At 40.6% G+C, this 21,101-nt stretch overlaps 1 protein-coding gene across 1 annotated transcript in view; it reads left to right on the top strand.

The window, feature by feature from the left end:
• Nucleotides 1–21,101, top strand: part of ESYT2 (extended synaptotagmin 2) — an 81,392-nt gene that overhangs the window by 15,183 nt on the left and 45,108 nt on the right. The window contains exons 3-5 of the mRNA XM_034650234.1: nt 13,598–13,639; nt 14,527–14,661; nt 17,808–17,884. Of these exons, the coding sequence (XP_034506125.1) occupies nt 13,598–13,639; nt 14,527–14,661; nt 17,808–17,884 (254 nt within the window). The remainder of the gene's footprint in view (nt 1–13,597; nt 13,640–14,526; nt 14,662–17,807; nt 17,885–21,101) is intronic.

Below are 21,101 nucleotides of genomic sequence, written 5' to 3'. Positions count from 1 at the left end.
AACTTCAGGAGAAGGACAGGCTGAAGACACTGGGAATGTGAATGGTTAAGAGGAGAAAAATGGATTTTAAAACTTTCACAAGGGTCCCATTTGTGTGTAAGGAGGGGTGGAAAATCTGACTGCCCCACAGAACAGTTTGGCCAGCACTGCCTCAGGCAAGCTTGCCTGGTGTATGCTCTGGATGCGGAGTCAGGGTCAGAGGCCAGTCCTCCTTTGACCCCAGCTCCGTGGCTGCTGGCCAGCATCAACCTAATGGGGCTCAGGTCCTTCACCTACAAAGTGATGAAGTGCAGCCATTGGTCTGTCGGGCCCGTGCAGGCTCTTACTAACAATAAATGAGCCAGGAGCAAGCGATGGGAGTGAAAGGGTAAAGGCGTAAGGCGGTGAGGGACTGAGGGACTGAAGGGGTGGAGGAGTGGGGGGTGGGGAAGTGGAAGAGTAGGTTGTGCTGGGGAAGTGTAAGCGTTGGTTGTTGAATACACAGCGTGTGATGTAGCAAAACCGGTTGTCATGTATCTTTATGGCCTCGCCAGGTATTTTAGTTCTGGCATATATACAAGTTTTTAACTAGCTTCAAAAATAATTTAGGGCCCGTAATGGCATGACTCTGTTCCTTCTTCACTAACGATTAGGCCAGGTGCCCTTTAAGGGCATATAGATCACTAATGTGTCTTTGTTTGCTGGCTAATCCACTAACAGGGAGCTCTCACTCAGGCTACTAATTTATCTCTAAGCCTCTGGAGTTACTCATTTGGTTTTGATATTTTTTTGGGAAATATCAGAATAAAATAAATGAAGTGTGGTAACACAGTGTGTATTTCAGGGAATGGTATTTTTGTTTCCCTTTTACTTTTTAACTGCTATGTTTGAGATATAATCCACATACCATACAATTCAACCACTTAAAATATATAATTCATAGTTTTTCAGTATAGCACAGCATTGTGGAACCATCAACAATATCTAATTTTAGAATGATTTTGTCCTCTGGTAAACTCCAGACCATGGGGCACCCAGGTGGCTCAGTCAGTTGAGGATCTGCCTTCAGCTCAGGTTCTAATCTCAGGATCCTGGGATAGGATTGAGCCCCGCACCCAGCTCCCTGCTCAGTGGGGAGACTGCTTTTCCTTGTGCCTCTGTCCCCCCACTTGTTTCCCTCTCTCCCTCTCAAATAAATAAATCTTAAAAAAAACAAAAACAAAAACCCAACAAAGAAAACTCCATACCCACTAACACTCCCTATTCCCTCCACATTTCTCCTGCTAGCCCTAGGCAACCACTGATCCATTTTCTGTCTCTATAGACTTACCTGTTCTGGACAGCCCATGTAAATAGAGTCAGACTATGTGGTTTTTGTGACTTTGACTATCTGTGTAATATAGAGGTAGATAGGTGATAGAAAATAAGAGAGGGTGATGGGTGATTGATGGATAAGTGGTAGATACCATGTCCACCTCCTGGTTTTGAAGGTGCACTGTAGTTGTATAAGATACACCCATTGGGGAAACTGGGTGAAGTGCACATAGGGCCATTCGGTGCTTTTTGCAATGTCTGTAATTATTTCAAAAGAAAACAATAGAAATTCTTAGGTGATCTTGGGATCTAGTTATTATTTCTATATTTAGTTACACACGTATAATGAATAAATTAGTGATCTAGTTATCATTTCTGTGTGAAGTGATGTACTTATAGTGAATAAGCTAGTGGCTTTTCTAGGGAGAATTGGGGAGGGCCCAGGATTTGATTAAGAGATGTACAAAAGTTTTTGTGACTTTTTCCCCCTGAGATTCCCTGTCATTAAGTCTCTTGTATGGAAAAGAAAGAATATAGAGTGAGCCATGGTGTTTCTCCCTGGGATATCACTGTAACACCAAAACTGAAGGTTTGGGTTTTTTGGTTTTTGGTTTTAAGTATTTCTATATTGCATGATCACAGTTGATGACAAACAGGCAAAATAGGGGGATGTATCAGAATCTTGGTTTCAAACATCCAGTAAAAATATTATATTTAAGAAAAAAGCCCTAATGTTTTCAGGTGCCTGATTATCTATTGTTCTTCATTGCATACCAATAAAGGAATAAAAAGAGTAAACAAGTAGATCGTGGGTTTGTAAATAAATATCTTTGCCTTCATTCAAAATGCTTCAAATACATACTGTTTGTGAGGGAGAATAAAATTAAGTTCTTAGAAATGTGTAAACCTGTTTCTTGAAAATGAAAAATTCATAGTAAAATTTCAAACATGAAGTGACTTCTGAGTCGGTGCAGATGTTTGGTATTGCTCTGGGTTCTGTGCTGCAGGGGTTTCACCCTGACTTCACGGTCTCCTATGGTTGTTGCTGCTGCTTTTTCTTCAAGAGTAGAACAAAGCTGGACCGATGCCACGTGGTCTACAGAACACATGCAATTAATTCAGCGCTACAATTACGTATCTCTCTTCTGGTCCATTTTCAGTCAAAACATAAGCATATAAATATGAATAGTAGCATTTGATTTGAATTTAAGACCAAAAACAACCAGAATGTCTTAAGTGTTTGAGTGAGAGAGATGAGAAGACATGTTTGCTATTCTTGGACTCATTTTAATTTGTAAGATTGATGTAATTTATGCCAGAACCTCAACTCTGAATCAAGATTTGTCACATAATTTGTATGACTTTTCTTTAGCATTGCAGAAGGAATGTCTAAATGACTAGAATTTTGTTAAAATATGCTTAAAGTCTTTGAAAAATATCCATGGATCTGCATCTATATGTAAGGCATTAAATAAATCTCTTGACATTAGTATTTTGATGAAGGGATATCTAATTGTTCTCCTGGATAGAAGTTATGAAGTATCCCCGTCTTGACTTTGCCATTGAATATTAGCCCTGGCTTAAATTCTCCTGTCATTCCATGCATGCACTGAAACTTAAGCTCCCTTCGCCTTCCAAAATAAATGGATGAACAAATAGTACATCTAACATGGCAGATATACTATATGAAATTACAGAAGGCCTCATAGTAAAATTCCTTTAAAGTATATATTCTTTTAGTGAATTAGAAATAAGAATTAGTTTTCAGATGATTTAGACAGCTTGGTTAGTTATAGAAGATGTGCTGGGATAAACCTAGCTTTTTAGTTTTTATTTTACTGTTTCCTGATCTACAAAAGTAGGTAGTGGTCATTCATATAACAAGAGTAATGTATTATTGAAGATAAACATGCTTTAAACAAACATTTGTAAGCAGTGTATGTAGGTACTTACCCTCTTGGCCGTTGCTTGAGCGGGAAGAGTCTCAAGACCATGGAGCTGAGGTTTGGTCCACGCCTGTGGCTTTGTGTTGGGGTTTTAGCCAGCCTTCTTTGGTCAGCAGCCAATTCTTATTTCGAACTATTAAAGTGTTTGAGACCGCAGAAGAAAGCAACAAATTTACCCTGTTAGGTCTGTGGTGAGCATATAAAGAAGTGATTGTGATCACTACCTTTGGTCTAAGGTAAATACTGCAGGAATATTAGTGCTTCTCAGAGTCCCTGGTGAAATTTCTTGTTAATGTAAAAAGCATCTAGAAGAGAGTTTTGAAAATGTTTCCCAGTAGAAGGCCTTTAAACAGGTGGATTTTCCAGCATTGTCGTTGTATTTTAATGTCTTGGTACTGTAGCGTTCTTTTTGGTGTATCAAATCACACTGTTACACAGTAGTTGAAGTCCACAGAAAGCAAACACAAACTCCTGAGAAGGGTAAAACTGTGTGGATTTTGAAAAAGGTTAATTGCTTTATTTTCTGTGTGAATTAGTTGATTGCTTACTTTTTTTTTTTAAAGATTTTATTTATTTATTCGACAGAGATAGAGACAGCCAGCGAGAGAGGGAACACAAGCAGGGGGAGTGGGAGAGGAAGAAGCAGGCTCATAGGGGAGGAGCCTGATGTGGGGCTCGATCCCATAACGCCAAGATCACGCCCTGAGCCAAAGGCAGACGCTTAACCGCTGTGCCACCCAGGCGCCCCTGATTGCTTACTTTTTATGTAGACTAAAAATAGGTAAACCCAGTTACTTTGTTCAATTTCTTTTTACCATCCAAATGACTAATTTGACCATACTGTTAACATTTTATTATAAGATTGACAGGTTCTAAGTTAAACATTCCTCTCTCATGTTTTTAACCTTGAATACTTTCTTTATAGAAGTAGCTTTTAGGAGAAAGCATCCCAATATCTTAGAAAAAATTATCATCTTAATTTTTCTTGACTCTGGTTTTTCCAGTTTGCATGCATACTGAGCCTCTGGGGAAGGTGGGAGTAGGGCAAATTGGAATTGATCATTGTGAGGAAAGATAGAGGTAGTTTACAATAACCCTTCTGGGAAGTAGGTAAAGAAGCTTAAATATAAAAAAAAAAAAAATTGGAAGGCACAAATTTATGTTGGTACCATTTTTTTTTTAAGATTTTATTTATTTATTTGACAGAGAGACAGCGAGAGAGGGAACACAGGCAGGGAGGGGGAGTGGGAGAGGAAGAAGCAGGCTCCCAGCAGAACAGGGAGCCTGATGCGGGGCTCGATCCCAGAACGCCGGGATCACGCCCTGAGCCGAAGGCAGACGGTTAATGACTGAGCCACCCAGGCGCCCCTGGCACCAGTTTTCATCTGAGTTATTTTCTCGCTGATATGTTCAGCAGCCAATCTGTCAGAATGCTCAGAGCTCCTCGCTGATATGTTTACCAAGAGGGTAACATGTACACTGCAAGATACTGATGACTTACAGTTTAAATTCTTTGAAATCCTTTCATTTGGAAGTTTGTCCAATGTCAGTACTTAATACTTTCCCTAATTCTTTTTTTTCTCATCATAATTATATAATACGAAGAAATCGTGATTTTTTTTTTCCTCCAGATCCCTCCACGTTATCTCAGCAGGCCATACATATGTTGTTGTTTGTGTCTGTCAGGTTGGAAAGCACCGCCGTGGAGAATTGTAGATGTCCACTTGATCCAAGGTCAAGAGAGTGAGAACAATTTCTGACACTCTTGCATTGGTGTCCCACACTTCCACCTTCTTCAATAGCAGTTCCAAATCCTGGGTTCTCCCAAGTCCTTCTATACGCTGGAACCTTGGATTCCCTTTGGTTGATTTGTGAATTAACCAAAATTTTTCTGGGTAATTTTAACTTGCTGCAAGTCTTTTTCCATTTGGATTGGTTTTAAAATTAATCAGTATGCAGACAAAACAATATTAAACATTTGAAGATTTTTAGTTAGTATCTCCCCAGCTTGGGAACTGTTTGAATGCAGGTTAGATCTGTTTAAATAAACCTGCTATGTACTTCCGGGCAGAGGTATGTGTTGATTTCTTAAAGGTTTCCTGAAAACAGTTTCTCTTGTGATATAGTGAATGAAGTGTAGGCATCTCATGTTTTCTTAGAACCTATGGTTCTGCTTTCCTATTCTTGCCTCGTTTGTGCTAATTTTTAGAGGTAAGTGTTAATTTTAGATAAGGAAATAAAACTCCTGCTTAGGTCTTTTCAATTTATAGACTTAGGTAGAATTCATTGCATGGTGTAGGAAGTTTGGTGTGTTGGGATTGCCGAGTGTGGGTGACACTCACTCGTGCTTGGTGGCTGCTTGGGTTTGTGCTGGTGGGGACCCCCCCACCCCCGGTTCCAAAGGCGTGCTCAGAACAGCAGTACCAGAGGGATTGAATTCCTTTTTCCTTTCCCCCAAAGTAGTGAAAGAATTCTTTCACTGGAACGAGTTATTGCTCCAAGTACGAATTTGGTGAGTTTTTTGGTGTTGGGTGTATTTTTACTGTTGGTTTCTATTTGTTTGTTTGTTTTTGAGATAGTGCCTAAAGGATGATGCAGAATTGAGCAAAGCTCAAATCTCTTGGGATGAAGAAGAATATGATTAAGTGAACTTGATGAACTTAATCGGCCAGTTTCCTGTTTTAAGTTTAATGACATTTCATTTCCAAAATGATCATTTTATTCATTTATCTTTTTAATTTTACTGAAAAATATTACATCGGTCATGCTTCTGGTGCCATAGATATGTTTCTTCATATTTTCCCAGACAATGATTACCTTATTCTAGATTTTTTTGAAAAAGATACCGTGTCTTTTTCCTTTTTTTAAAAAAATTTTTATTTATTAGAGAGAGAGTGCTCAAGCGCACAGGTGGGGGGGAGGGGCAGTCAGAGGGAGAAGGAGGAGCAGACTCCCCACTGAGCAGGACCCTGGGATCGTGATCTGAGCTGAATGAGCCACCCAGGCACCCCTTGATTTTTTCTTTTTTTTTTAAGTAAAAGAAGGAGTCCCCAGCATTTGTACTGCATGTTTCAGTCCTGCTAACACCAGTGGAATTTAAAAGGACTCCACACACTCGGCGTACTTCTGTGGAATTGCAGGTGCCCAGTCCTCTGCCAGTGTTGGAGTAAGCAGTGATGGCCCACGCAAGTGCTGAGTGTTCACATTGTCTTCAAGGGGAGTGCTGTTTGAAGAAAAAACGCAGTCCTTTTATTTAACTTCATTTTTAAGCATTAGCCCATATTATTTTTAATGTTCAGAAATGGGGAAAATGGATTTGATTAGAAAAGTTTGGCTGTGCTCCAACTTGCAGCACCCCTTGTACTTCAGCAGGTGTAATGGGGGAGGGGGCGTTAGAACCCTCCAGTCTGGATCTCCTCCCTCTAGCCTATTCCCCTGCGTCTTTGAACAAATTAGTCTTCCTTTATGAGTCTGTTTCATGACCTGTTGGTTGGAACCACTCATTGTTCAAAGTGTTGTGAGGATTAAACAAGATACTGTATGTTCCTGGCACACAATTAATGTTCTGCCTTGTATATTTGGTTTAATATTTTTTTATACAAAACAACTTTGGTAGTATCAACATCATATTAGAATCCGAAATATGCCTTTGTTCTTTTTAAAGATAAGATTAAAAAGAGATTTCTTACGTAGTGTTGACTTTTAAATATAATTCAAATCTTAAGTAATAATACAATGGTTCTTTCTAGTTTGTAGAGATAATATAAATAATACAAAAACTTGTTTTTAATTGAACTTATAAAAGAGGTTTAAGTGGTTTTTGTGCTTTTTTTTTTTTTTTAAGTTCAAAGATAAGCTTTGAAACCAAATGATATGTGTTAATGGACTCTTCTGTGATTTAGGAATGTGTTTTCTGTCTTCTCTGTTTTTGCTACTTTAAATCCTGTTTGGTGGAACATAAGCAAATGTTTATGAATATGTATTAGTGAGAAGCAGATTTTTTGACTTAGTAAACAGAATTAAAATTTGGTAACATTTCTTTCTTCAATTTCGATATATTTTTCTTTGGCATTTTGAAATAATCCCTTATAAATTAAAAACCTCAGAATTACTGAGTGCCTTGGGATTCTGCTACAAGGAGACAGCTTGACCTTCAGTGTCAGCCGGTTCACTTGTGTTGAGAGTTTATTTGTGAAGGTGGTTTCTCTCTGCCTTCTTCTTTCTGATTGTTTCAGAATAGAATGGGGTACTGCACAAGTGTTTCATGGAATGCCAATCTTCATCATTTCTCTGTTGAACACTCCAGCATTGACCCATTGCCTGTAGAATAAAATCAGCACTCCTTTGCATGATATAGACATTTCAGGCTGGGGGCCTGGGTGGCTCGGTCTTTAAGCGTCTGCCTTCGGCTCAGGGCGTGATCCCAGCGTTCTGGGATCAAGCCCCACATCGGGCTCGTCCTCTGGGAGCCTGCTTCTTCCTCTCCCACTCCCCCTGCTTGTGTTCCCTTTCTCGCTGGCTGTCTCTCTCTCTCTGTCAAATAAATAAATAAAATCTTAAAAAAAAAAAAAAAAAAAGAAAGAAAGAAACAGTTCAGGCTGGTTTTGACCTGATTTTTCAGCTTCAGCATTTACCATTCTTCCCATCTCCAAATCCAGCCAGCATAAATTGCATATACCATTATTTTTGCTTAGAATAGTTTCTTCTTTGAATAGCAAACCCCAACTAATTTTTCCAAACCCATCTCACACACTATATTCTTCCCAGATTTCTTAGGGCAGTTTGGCTGTGCTCAGAGGGCAGCATCAGATCCTCTCCAGGTCTCCTCACTGACTGGTGATCACACCTTTCCACACCAGTCCACGCCACCAGCTGTGAGCTTCCCAAGGACAGGAGTGTGTGTGTGTGTGTCATATCCCTAGCTCTGAGGACAGAGCCAGAAGTAACTGCTCAAAAAATGGCTGCTTCAGTGTGTTCTTCAACAAGAACAATCTACATGTGTACAGTAGATTAAGGAATAGCATCGTGACAAAAATGCAGTAACAAAATCAGAATTCACACCAGTCAAACTGTATTTCTGTTCTGGTGCATGATGGTGAGTAGAGAAGCCTTAGTACATAAATTTAAATTCTGTAGGCAATTTGTGGGACTGGTATGTATTTTGCAGGAAAGAAGCAATAGCTTTTTTGGTTACTCTGTCTTTAAGTATGACAGGATGAGTAGGAATTTCCTAGCATACCAGCTGACCTAATTTGAAAAATACCAGTGAACTTAGAGAAACCAAGTAATGTTAGAGAAGGCATGTGTTTTCATTTTGTAACCTTTTTTGCAGAAGTCATTTTATCATATTTAACCAATTGCTTAGAAATGGGATTGCTGGGTCACAGGGTGAATATATATGGAATTTTATCATCACTACTTAAATATCATAGCCCTTTCATGCAAATGTTAATTAAGTAAGACCAGTCTTTAAATTGCTCTCTTCGTAGTCTTGGGTGAAATACTGGGTCTAGTAGTTGTGCTTCATTGTGAATTGCTGTCATGCTTGCTGAACTTTGCTGTCAGCTGTTGCAGGACTTGTACTATATTTGACCTTTAGAGTCTAGATAAACAGATCACTATTTTTTTTTAAGATTTTATTTATTTATTTGACAGAGAGAGACAGCCAGCAAGAGAGAGAACACAAGCAGGGGAGTGGGAGAGGAAGAAGCAGGCTCCCAGCGGAGGAGCCTGATGTGGGGCTCGATCCCAGAGCACTGGGATCACGCCCTGAGCCGAAGGCAGATGCTTAACGACTGTGCCACCCAGGCGCCCCTAAACAGATCACTATTAAACACAAAATTCTCTACTTCTGACTTAGTACTTCATACAATTTAAGGCATATAACCTGAGTTTTGAGCTTTACTCTTTGATGGGAATCTGTCCAACTGATAACTTGATGGACTCTGTGGATTGACTGTCTCCACAGCACTTTTTTCGTCCCTCAGTAATGAAGTGGTCAACAGCAGGGGCAGACCAATCTGATTTTTCATCCCCATTCTGTCAGTTAGTAGTTATCCTGTAAATTGGGGATGTTAGCGGTTCCTCTTTGTAGATTTGTTGTTAAGAACTAGCTCAGATAGAGATTAAGAAGGAGGAGCTGACCAGGGTTAGGGAGTGAAGGAGAGGCAGTAGTAATGGTGACTCTGAGATTTCTGGTTTGCTCGACTGGGTGGATAGTTCGAAATAGTTCAGGTGCAATGTGGGAGAGCAAATTAACACAGGATCCATATGTGTGACTTGGGAGATGGAAAGTTTCTTGGCCTCATTGAGATAATTCCTTTTCTGCTTTGAAGGCAGATGGATGAGAAGGAGGAAGAAATACGATTTACGAAGTTGTGTTGACACGTGCACATCTGCACAAATGCCTGGGGACAAAGGGTGTGGATCGGTATCCTGGGTTGTGCAAGCTGGTTGTCTACCTTATTAAATTCAAGGTCTTTTATCCACAAAAAAGAGAAAAGAATGAGCTCAGAGAATGTGTGTTGACAGCTTACCACAGCACCAGCCACACACAAAGCAGCACATAATACTGCCCAGCAGTTACCAGTCACTTTTATTATGTCAACCAAGTATAACCTTCCAGGAACTCAGTTGGAGGGAGATTTGCTGTCTGTTCCTCAGTCATCCAAGGATGGGGGTCTTCAGCATCCGTCTTCCCTCACTTTCTGCTCCTCCAAACCTTTTATATGAAGGGCTTTGAAGGGAGCTCAGGCTTATCGATCGCCTCGTTAGATATGTGATCTTGACCTTCTTGGTTTTGTGGACTCTGAAAATCTGATGATTTGTCTCAAAGTAAATTTGTATTCATACGACTTTGTGCGTATGGACTCCCAGACAGGACCCTAATCTTTGAGCCTCCCTTAAATTTGAAGTGGGCGGAAAATGTAGATTAGTCACAGCTTTCTCGTGTGAGGCATTATACTTAGGATACCTGGTTATGGGCTTTTAGAACTTAGCAAGAATTCGGTTCTTCAAAGAAACTAAAGAATCTTAAAAAAAAAAAGAAGAAGAAGAAAAAGAAAACTACTGCAGACACATTTTACCCCTCAGTAGTAGAAGGAAAACCTTTGCACGTAAACTACAGAGAAAGTTTCTCTGAAGTATGTAGGATTAACAGGTGACTCTCTACCAGTTAGTGACAAGGAACTGACCACTTACCCCTGCTCACTGGAAAAAGATGCAGCCCATCTGGCCCAGGTGTTTCTGGCAAGACCTCAGTCTGTCCTGTCTCCTGGTTACTGAGGAACATGGGATATCCATCTGTAGAGGTGCTGGTGCCAGCCCCCCAAGAGCCTGCTGTGTTCTCAGGGGGGTGGGCATTCTGATGTCTGCCTTGAGTGATGATTTGTGCCATCACAGACTAAAATCACAACACGTAAAGTCCTTATTTTCACAGATGGTTTCAGTTGTTAACTGGGGCGTATCCTGTCACTTCATAATGTTTGGGAGCAAAGAAAAATCTGGAAACAGGTAAAAGGAAAACTTAAGTGACAGATTAAACTCATCTTGCTGTAATTTTATTAAAGGACACTTGACATTGGGAATATTTCTTTATGAAGCAGAGCAGCAGTTTAAGATTTCTAGAATCGAAGCCATGAATCACCTGTGTGGGCCCCTCTCACTCACGTCCTAGCATCATGTGTTCTTGCTGTCATCTGTAAGCCCACGTGGTCCTAAGGATTATCATGATGTGGATAGTTGTTATTTTTATTCAATGTGGAATGATACAGAATTTTAATCTAAGTCCAATACCATATTGAGGTTTTACACTTCACGTAACATTCTACATTAAAGTAGAGCCCAAAGAATTTACAGTAAATTCAGTAATATTCTAAATAGTCACAAATATAGATGTCTCTGAAAAAGCAAAGTCCACACAAAGATTCAGGAGTAATGTTATTAGGTTGAGTGTTGAGCATTCTGTCAGCTCTGAGTAGCATCTCTTTGGAGCATCTCTCTAGAGACAGTTCATTCCTTTGTACAAGTATGTAGTGCACTGGGCGAGAGGGAGGTGTTGGGTACACAGAGCAGCTGAGGAGCCTTAACAGAGTGATGTGTGACGAATGCAGATCTCTGGAGAGAACCGGAGTGTGACTGCTGTGGGGCTGGGAGTGATTGTGAATGGTGGCATGTTTGGGAAGTTGTCTAGAACGGAGGTGAGCTGATTGTAAGGAAGAACTGGCAGAGAGGGGAAGTTAAGAAAAAGGTAACCGGTAAATAAAGAAGAATATATTTCTGTGCAAAGGAGCCATTATTGTTTGGTTGAATTCCACAGGACTGTGATCAAGACAAGATTTGGGGGCGGTGAGTCAGAGAAGATACGATTTGAGGCAGGTATTTGATGTCGCATTTGATAAACATGTAGGAGTTTATGGCCTTGAGTGAGGTAACTAAAATGTGGCTCCTGTGTTCTAGAGTTCTAGAGCTAGACTTCGTGTGGCTGGGAAGCTGAGCAAGGCCTCCAGGTAAGCGAGTGTCGGCAGTCGTAGCAGCACCAGAAAAGGCAAGCCTGCGGAGAGAGTTGTCAGTTCTGTTGTTTACTCAAATTATAGGAGAAACACATCTACAGTGAAAGAGTTCTGGCTGTCCCCAAATAGGTACTCTGCTTGTGCTTTTGGTCCTTTCTGTCACCGTTGTGGCCAGTTGGATTCAGAGGGGCAGGGGCAGAAGGGAAGACAATCTCACAATAAATCGCTTCCTGGGACCACAGCTGAACACCTGCTTTTTAAGGCCTGGTACCCTGGAGTGGCAACCACCCGTTGCATTCCTGATCTGATGTAGAGTCCTGGCTACTTCACGATAATGTGAAGAAATAGCAGAATACAACCTGCAGGGGAGGTGCACGTGCTTCATTTTGCACCCTAGTTCAGCTGGTCTACCAAGCCCCCAAAAGTCTCAAGTTCTTGGCAGAAAGTACAGTTCCACTCAGGTCAAATAGGCCTCTCCACAGTGATACGTCCTCTGGATTTAAGCACTCTTTGCCAGCGGTTCTCTTCCCCAAATCTTTGCCTCCTTGAGCATTATCCTTCCCAGCTTTTAAGCCTTTTCCTTAATTCTGGAAGGTTGCCATCCCTTTGCTTTTGTCCCTGAATGGATTCAAGCTGACTAACTTAGAACACATTATGTCATTTGCCTCTGGCCCACCCTCCTGGTTCAGGCATGTTGAACCTGTGGTGTGAAGGAGTGGGGGGCAGCTCAGGCACGTGGGCACAGAGGAACAGGAGGAACCTGCTGTGGCCTCTCTCATGGAGCAGTGTGGCTATGAGAGGGTTCAGTGACTGTGGCCTCCTACCAGGAACCAGCTGCTGCTGCTCATTTGTTCCTCAGGGCCAAGCTTGGGAGGTGGACTTGGTTCTTAAGAGAACCATCTTCTCGGAAACTTCCCTGCCCCCCACCACCGTAATATTCCCTGGCCAGCTCCTCTCAGCCAGAGTGTGGAGTAGGGGGCTTGTCTTTCACTGGTTGCTGTGCCTGTGTTATTTAGGAAAGTGAGTGTGGCAGTTCCAGAAATCAGAACATTTGCCTGACCACATCACAGTCACCCTTACAGAACTGCTTGTGACCATTGTACATCTAAACCAAGAATACACTTTCAGAACATTAGTATGGCCTGCATGCTGTTCTTCCTTTGAGAGAGTACATAGCATTTCTCAGAGGAAAACTCCCTACCCAAAACAGCTTTAGCCTTCCTCTGCAAGGGGTTTTTATTTTAACAGCGAAGAACATACTTTTCCACCTTTTCTCTAAATAGGTTTGTTAGTTTCTTTGCGAACACTCATTTTCTCCAATATACAGGCCCTACTCATGGAGGACTATAATTATAATATTCATTTGGGAGATGGTGTGAGAGGAGCCAAATGCAGAAAAGCATTTGCCGGCTGGTTTGGGCCAAAAGAGGAAAGTAAGAGGGAAAGGTGGGTTCTTGAAGAGTCTAGATGTCTGGAGTACTGATGGCAATGCTGGACATGGAGTGGAGAAGCACATCTCTTAAAAAGGAAGAGCTCACAGTGGAATACTCTTCCCAGTGTTTCAGATGCCAATGAGCTTTCCTCTGGACCTCAGAGATACAAAGAAGGGACTGTGGCATTGGTTGTCACTAGACTTTTCTGCCTCAAAGTCTTATTGGGATGTAAAGAGCCAGAACACCACACATTTCAGTTTCTCCTCAGAAGCCCTTGTGCAGAGCTTCAGGGCCCGGCATTGTAAAGAAGCGTTAGGTAAACAATTGGCATACAATAAGAATATTAAATAGCCTGCATGACATTTTATGTACAGTTGCTGGGAGTCCATAAGTCATGTGTACGTTTTTCTCTTAGGTTCATTTTCCAGACACTGAAAGAGCAGAATGGCTAAATAAGGTAAGAGTAGAATGTACTAAATACCAGATTATCAGTGGGAGTTAGAGGATGAGATGCCCTCTTTCCATTTTTGGGAATTTGGATGTTGACAGTACGTGAACTCATTTGGACTTAGTGGGCTAGCTCCTGCTCTCAAAAAAACTGAGTCATAACTGATACGTTACTTTCCTAAGTAGTGAAAACTGTGTCTTTAACATGAAAAAAATCGATGATATATTCATTGTTGTGTATTTGGCCTTGTGTCTGCTTCCCTGATTGGCTAGTGCTCAAGTTAATTTCATAATATATGCAAAATTTTTGAAAATATTATGAAAAGAGAAATAATTCCCAAGAAACCTAGTAATAGATTAATAATCATTTTTAATTTAAAAAAGGTTATTTTTTTAAGATCATATACTTTGAAGTAGATGTTTGTCCCCATATTTTATATATCCTTAAAGCTATAGAGTAAAAACTAATGTAGATTAATGATTGCCTTACAGCACCAGAAGTTAGTCCATCATTAAAGAAAACTTATTAATGTTTATTAAGATCTATACAGTTTTAGGTTTTTAAAAATGGGCTGAAACCACAGGGTTTTCTAATTTTTTTTCCCTAAGGAACTTTAAATGTGCTGATATGCTTAAATGGAATGCTTAACCAGAATAACTAATTTCTGCAATGTATTAGTTAATCCGTAGTTTATTGTCATAGTACATTTTTGAAATTCAGATCATGTTGATTTTGCGTAACAAAAAGGAGACTCCCCTTTTAATTTTCAAAAATTCTGGTAGACTGTAGAGGTGTAATTTTTCATGATGACGTGAGTACATTCTTATGTGTTAGTACATAATACATTATTATTTATTACAGCATTTTGTTTGACATTAGTTCGTTCTTCTTTACAGACTGTAAAACATATGTGGCCTTTTATTTGCCAGTTTATAGAGAAGTTGTTTCGAGAAACTATAGAGCCGGCTGTGCGGGGAGCAAACACCCACCTTAGCACATTCAGCTTCACAAAAGTTGACGTGGGTCAGCAGGTCAGTTTCTTCTTCTTCTTACTTGTGCACACGGTGGAACTGGTGTGAAAATTTCAAAAAATATATGAAGCTACTTCAGATTACTTTCTAGAGAAAAAATTGCTCCTGGGGAGGGTCTAGCAGGCTGTCTCTGCAGCTCATCCTAGTTCTGTCTCATGTGAGACGCCTCCCCTTGACTGTCGGGAGGTCCTCACGTTGCACTGTTTCTTCCCCTGCGGTCTTTGGCCCGTTCAGTTTCCTTGGGTGGTTTCTCTCAGTTCCTGTCATGTCTTTCTACCCCACATCCTTCTGTCAGAATTACCTTTGTACAGTTTTTCACAGTCTGTCTAGTTGGAAAGGGAGTTTGATATGTGAATTCATACTAGAAGTTTAGTAATTGACAACAAACTTAAAGGTGTTTACCCCCTCAAGATGTTTAAAAACAATAATTAAGGACTCCAGTTCCAGGCTTGTAGAATCGCATTAATTACATAGATGAAGGGAAAGATATATTTTGTTATTAGAATCATATACCAAGAAAAACTGCTAATTCCTAATATTCCTTCTAGTGAAAGCCTCACGACAACATCTAAATTAGTTGATCATGGTTAGCTGCTGCTTTTATTTTTTTAAGTCAGTGTTTACAGTGATTAGCAACAGTTCAGGGTAACATTTTTTTTAATCGATGTATAATTGACATATAACATTGTATTACTTTCCAAGGTAACATTGTTTTGTATGCCTAATGAAAATTCAGAATTCAGTAGTACTTTAAATACACCTACACAGTTTACACACATTTAGTGCACGCACAGTAGAGCCACACAACACGCCATCACCATATGCTGCAGTTCACATGTCCTTGCTTCAGACCATCAGGGTTTTAATAATGTGGCCAAGGAGTGTCTGACCTGGTTGCTGTGTTGTGTTTGTCCGTGCCCCTGGCCTCATTCCCATCCTGTAATCCCAGAATGCTCCATTTTAGCTACAGTTACTCAAAATCTGGGGTCTCCGCTGAAGGCACATGTGCTGTACTTAGTCTCTTTTCCTCTTAGCTGTGAGGTCTTCAGATCATCCTGTTGTTCAAGTGCCTGCACAAGACACCTATGTAATACTTACCTTTCATATATATTTTACCTTCTCTGACCTAAAATGATAACAGATAGGAAAACACAATTACAAAGTAGAATGCTATGTGAATATGAAGCAGGGGTTGTACACTTTTTCTGTAAAAAGCCAGGTATTATGTATTTTAGGCTTTGACAGCCCATAGGATCTTTGAGGTATATTCTTCTCCCGGCTCCATTTCTTTTATAATCATTTAAAAATGTAAAAACCAGGGGCGCCTGGGTGGCACAGCGGTTAAGCGTCTGCCTTCAGCTCAGGGCGTGATCCCGGCGTTATGGGATCGAGCCCCCACATCAGGCTCCTCTGCTATGCCTGCTTCTTCCTCTCCCACTCCCCCCGCTTGTGTTCCCTCTCTCACTGGCTGTCTCTATCTCTGTCAAATAAATAAATAAATAAATAATCTTAAAAAAAAAAAATGTAAAAACCATTCTTAGCCAAAGGCTAAATTTAACCTGCAGGCTATGGTTTGCAGTCCCCTAATGTAAGATGATATGCTTGTGTTTGTGGAGATTTACAATTCTAACCCCAGCTGGATTTGTTGTAGGGAGAATTATGTTCACTTTCTATTACACGCTCTTTAAGTTTGATACTAAAATTATCCTTGGAGAACAGGAAGAATGTTAAAAGTAGTGCTGACTCAGCAAAGGCAGCTTGGCATCATTATTAACTGCACTGGTATCTTACAAGTACAGGCGAACTCGGGCTGTCTGAGGAAGGAGCAGGCCAGAAGAACATGCAGAGCCTTGAGCAGGATTCTTTGTACACACCCGATGTGCTGGCTGAATCCCTCAGTCAGCTGAGTTCCGTTGCTTTCAGGTGTTTGTCCTGTGTTGGATAATGCTCAGTCATCTGGAGTGGGGTTGGCCTTGCTGCTTCTCCTAACCTCAGATGTCATGTTAAGTGGTGGAAGGGAATATTATCTAATGCAAACACTTAAACTAAAGGTCTTAAGCCACCTATACCCCGTTTTCAGTCAACATAGTGATTTGAACTGTGTTCTCTGTGATTCATAGTCTGTGCATGTCTGAGCCAGTATCATCAGGGAAAAGGCCAGGAACCTAGGATAGTAGGAAATGTGGATGCTCAAAGACTTAGAGTTTAGTTTTGTTTTTAAGATTTTATTTATTTATTTATTTGTAAAAGAGAGCACAAGCAGGGGGAGCAGCAGGCAGAGGAAGAAGCAGACTCCCTGCTGAGCAAGGAGCCCCATGTGGGGCTCAATCTCAGGACCCCAGAATCATGACCTGAGCCGAAGGCAGACACTTAACCAACTGAGCCAGCCAGGAGCCCCCAAAGACTTAGAGTTTAATCCTACAGCTAGTTGAGGGGTAAGATGTTAGGGCACCTAAATGTCACAGTAAGCTGTGGTACTCCAAAGGTAAGGAATTTCTTCAGCTTGAGTGTTTGATGCTCAAATAAGAGGTTGAGAACATTCCTAGAAGCAATCTCAAAGTAATGAAATGGGAGGGTTTGAAATGGTGTTACAGCTGGGTCCTTGAAACACGACATTTATTATAATCTGCCTTTTCTTTTTATAATCATGTTTCTATCATGTATCGGATTAAATTAAGATTAGATTAAAATTATACCTACAGCCAGTATTTTGATTTACTCAAAAGCCCTGTTTTTGTGAAAATTTTAAGAAATGAAAAATTATAAGACATAAAGGGAAAAAAAGGAAGTTATGTTTCAAACCATGTAAGAAAAGAGTTAGAGGGAAAGGATCAAAGTAAATTGGAAGAAACAAAGGGCCACGGGGTTTGACCTTTAAGCGCTCACTGCACACCTGACACATTCCTTATGTCCTTCGATTTCACAGTAACGTCATTAGATAGATGCCATTATTATCCACACTTCACAGATGAGAACACCGGAGAACGAAGGCCTACTAACTTGCCCGAAGTGAAACAGCTAGTATGCTGTGAAAGCAGCTTAGTCCCTGTAGCCTCGTGCTAAGCTTGTTCTCATCCTATACTGTGTGTAAAGTTTGGGTTTGTTTTTTAAATAAATATTTTAAAACAAGCTGCCTCTTATTTCAGCCCCTCAGGATCAACGGTGTTAAGGTGTACACTGAAAATGTGGACAAAAGGCAAATTATTTTGGACCTTCAGATTAGGTAAGTTTTTATTTGTGTTATATTTGTGTCATAGTGAATGACCTATAATGTCATTTGGCTGTACCCATTAAAGTGGAAGATACAATGAGCATATTTCGTACCTGATATTTGGTGGAATTTGACTAAATTGTTGAAGACCCACATTTATTTACTTTCTGTGTCTTAATTCCCGATAGCCTAGATAATTGCCAATCATAAGCATATTAAATTAAAAAAATTAAAGACACTACAAGAAAACTACAGACCTATATCTGTTATGAACACTGATGCCAAAATCCTCATCAAAATACTAGCAAACTGAATTCAGCAATGTATTAAAAGAATTATACACCATGACCAAGTGGGATTTATTCCCAGGATGCAAGGATCCTTCACCATAGACAAATGGATCAAGTGCCACGTTAACAGAACAGAGGGGAAAAGCCACATGATCATTTCAGTTGATGTAGAAAAAACATTTGACAAAATTCATTATTTTTCCATGATAAAAACACTCAGCAAACTGGAAACAGAAGAAAACTACTTCAGCATAATAAAAGGCCTATGTGAGGGGCGCCTGGCTGGTTCAGTTGGAGGAGCGTGCGACTCTTGTCTCGGGGTCATGAGTTCAAGCCCCACATTGGGTATAGTGATTACTTAAATAAATAAATATTTTTTAAAAAGGCGTATGTGAGAAACCCCAGCAAACATCATCCTCATTGGTGCAAGACTAGGCTTTTCTTCCAAGGTTAGGAGCAGGCATGTCCACTTTGACCACTTCCATTTAACATGGCACTGGAAGTCCTAGCCAGAGCCTCTAGGCAGGAATAAAAAGACAAAGCATCCAGGTTGGAAAGGAGGAAGTAAAATTGTCTCTGTTCACATATGATATGATCTTATATGTAGAAAACCCTTAGGATTCCACAAAAAAACCTCATAGAACTAATAAATACAGCAAAGTAGCAGAACATAAAGTCAGCACACACAAAATCATTTCCATTCTGTACGCTAATAATGCACAGTCCGAAAATGAAATCAAGAAAACAGTCTCGTTTACAATAGAATCAGAAGGAGTAAAACTCTTGGGAATTAACCAAGAAGGTGAAAGACTTGTGCAAAGAAACTATAAAACACTGCTGAGAGTAACTATAGAAGACGTAAGTAGATGGAAGGCATCCCGCCCGTGTTCTTCGTTTGGAAGACCTACATTATTACATGTCAACAGTAAAAACAATCTGTAGAATCAGCGCAGTCCGTGTAATCACATGTTGTTTAATGTCTGAAGGTATAAAGAACTCCTATACCTCAACAACACGCAACCCAATTCAGATACGACAAAAGGTCTTAGACATTTCTCCTTAGAAGATGTACAAATGGACAGCAAGCACATGAGAAAATGCTCGCCTCATTGATAATCAGGGAGCTGCAAATCAAAACAGTGAGCCACCACCTCATACCCATTAGGGCAGCTGCTATGAAACAAGAGAAAGCAGCAAGTGTTGGCATGGACGTGGAAAAACTGAACCCCTTGTGCAGTGTTGTTGGGAATGTAAAATGGTGCAGTTGCTGTCCAAACAGAATAGTTGTTCCTCAAAAAGTTAAACAGAATTACCATAAGGCCCTGCAATTCTGCTTCTGGGTCTGTTCCCAAAAGAACTGAAAACAAAGTTTTCGAAGAGATATCTGTACACCTACATTCATAACAGTTCACAATAGCTGAAATGTGGAAGCAACCCAAGTGTTCATTGACAAATGAATGGGTGAGGAAAATGTGGTCTGTACGTGCAGTGGAATTTTAGTCACCTTTAAAAAAAAAGAATTCTTCATGGTGAGCACCAGGTGATTAAAATAAAAACTTAAAAAAAAAGGTGAGGGGCGCCTGGGTGGCACAGTGGTTAAAGCATCTGCCTTCGGCTCAGGACGTGATCCCAGCGTTGTGGGATCGAGCCCCACATCAAGCTCCTCTGCTGTGAGCCTGCTTCTTCCTCTCCTACTCCCCCTGCTTGTGTTCCCTCTCTTGCTGGCTGTCTCTATCTCTGTCGAATAAATAAATAAAATCTTTTAAAAAAAAAAGTGACTGGGATATAGCTGATTATCTAATACCATTCTAAAGCTAAAAAAAAAAAAAGGCAATTCTGATAGATGCTACAACATGGATGAACCATAAGGATGTTATGCTGAGTGAGTGAGGTAAGCCTGTCACAAAAAGACAAATACTGTATGATTCCACTTACATGAGGTACTTAGAGTGGTCAGACTCATCGAGAAAGAAATTGGGGTGCTCGGCACCAGGGCCTGGGGGAGGAGAAATGGTAAGTGGTTTCATGGGGACAGAGTTTCAGTTCTATAAGATGGACGAGTCCTGGAGACGGTGGTGGTGATGGTCGCACAACAGGGTGAATGTGCTCAATGGCACTGAACTACACGCTCACAAGTGGTGCACATGGTCCACTTTACGTTCTGTATATTTTGCCACAATAAAAAATAATTGGGAAAAAGATTAATTGACAGTCTGCCAGGTACCACACCTGGCAGATAAAGGTGGTTTTGTTTAGTTCCTGTCCTCATTCTTTGTGAACTTGCTCATGGCTTCCTGCATCTCCGTGAGGCTAGTAACACAGCTGTGTAAGGGGCAACTGCTGAAGTGTGTCCACTGACAGACTGGGTTCATAGTTTTGTTTCCTAATTTGATCCTTGACTAAGGATCCTTTTATTTTATAATGTTGTGTTTGAGCTTCTGAAGTGTATAAATGCAGTAAATGTACAGAGTTGGTACCAATTACCTTTATTTTAAAAAGGAGCATTGGGGTGCCTGGGTGGCGCAGTCGTTAAGCGTCTGCCTTCGGCTCAGGGCATGATCCCAGCATTCTGGGATCGAGTCCCACATCAGGCTCCTCTGTTAGGAGCCTGCTTCTTCCTCTCCCACTCCCCTGCTGTGTTTCCTCTCTCTCTGGCTGTCCCTCTCTGTCAAATAAATAAATAAAATCTTAAAAAAAAAAAAAAAAGGAGCATTGACTGCCTCTAATGATATGATGGAGAATTCTGCATCTTTAAAATATCAGGCATTGCTGTGAACCTTGTTGTCATCGGTGGGATAAAAGGAAGCTCCACTGTGTCTTCAGCTCAGCTGTACCCTGGGACTGTCCACTAGTCTGATAATGAGCTTCATGAGGATGGAAACTGTGTTCTCATTCCAGCACCAAAGAGGGGATTTCATGCACATTTCTTTTTTTTTTTT

The sequence above is a fragment of the Ailuropoda melanoleuca genome, chromosome 1 (assembly GCF_002007445.2).
Source record: "Ailuropoda melanoleuca isolate Jingjing chromosome 1, ASM200744v2, whole genome shotgun sequence".
Lineage (NCBI taxonomy): Eukaryota > Metazoa > Chordata > Mammalia > Carnivora > Ursidae > Ailuropoda > Ailuropoda melanoleuca.
This window is presented reverse-complemented; position numbering and strand designations above follow the sequence as displayed.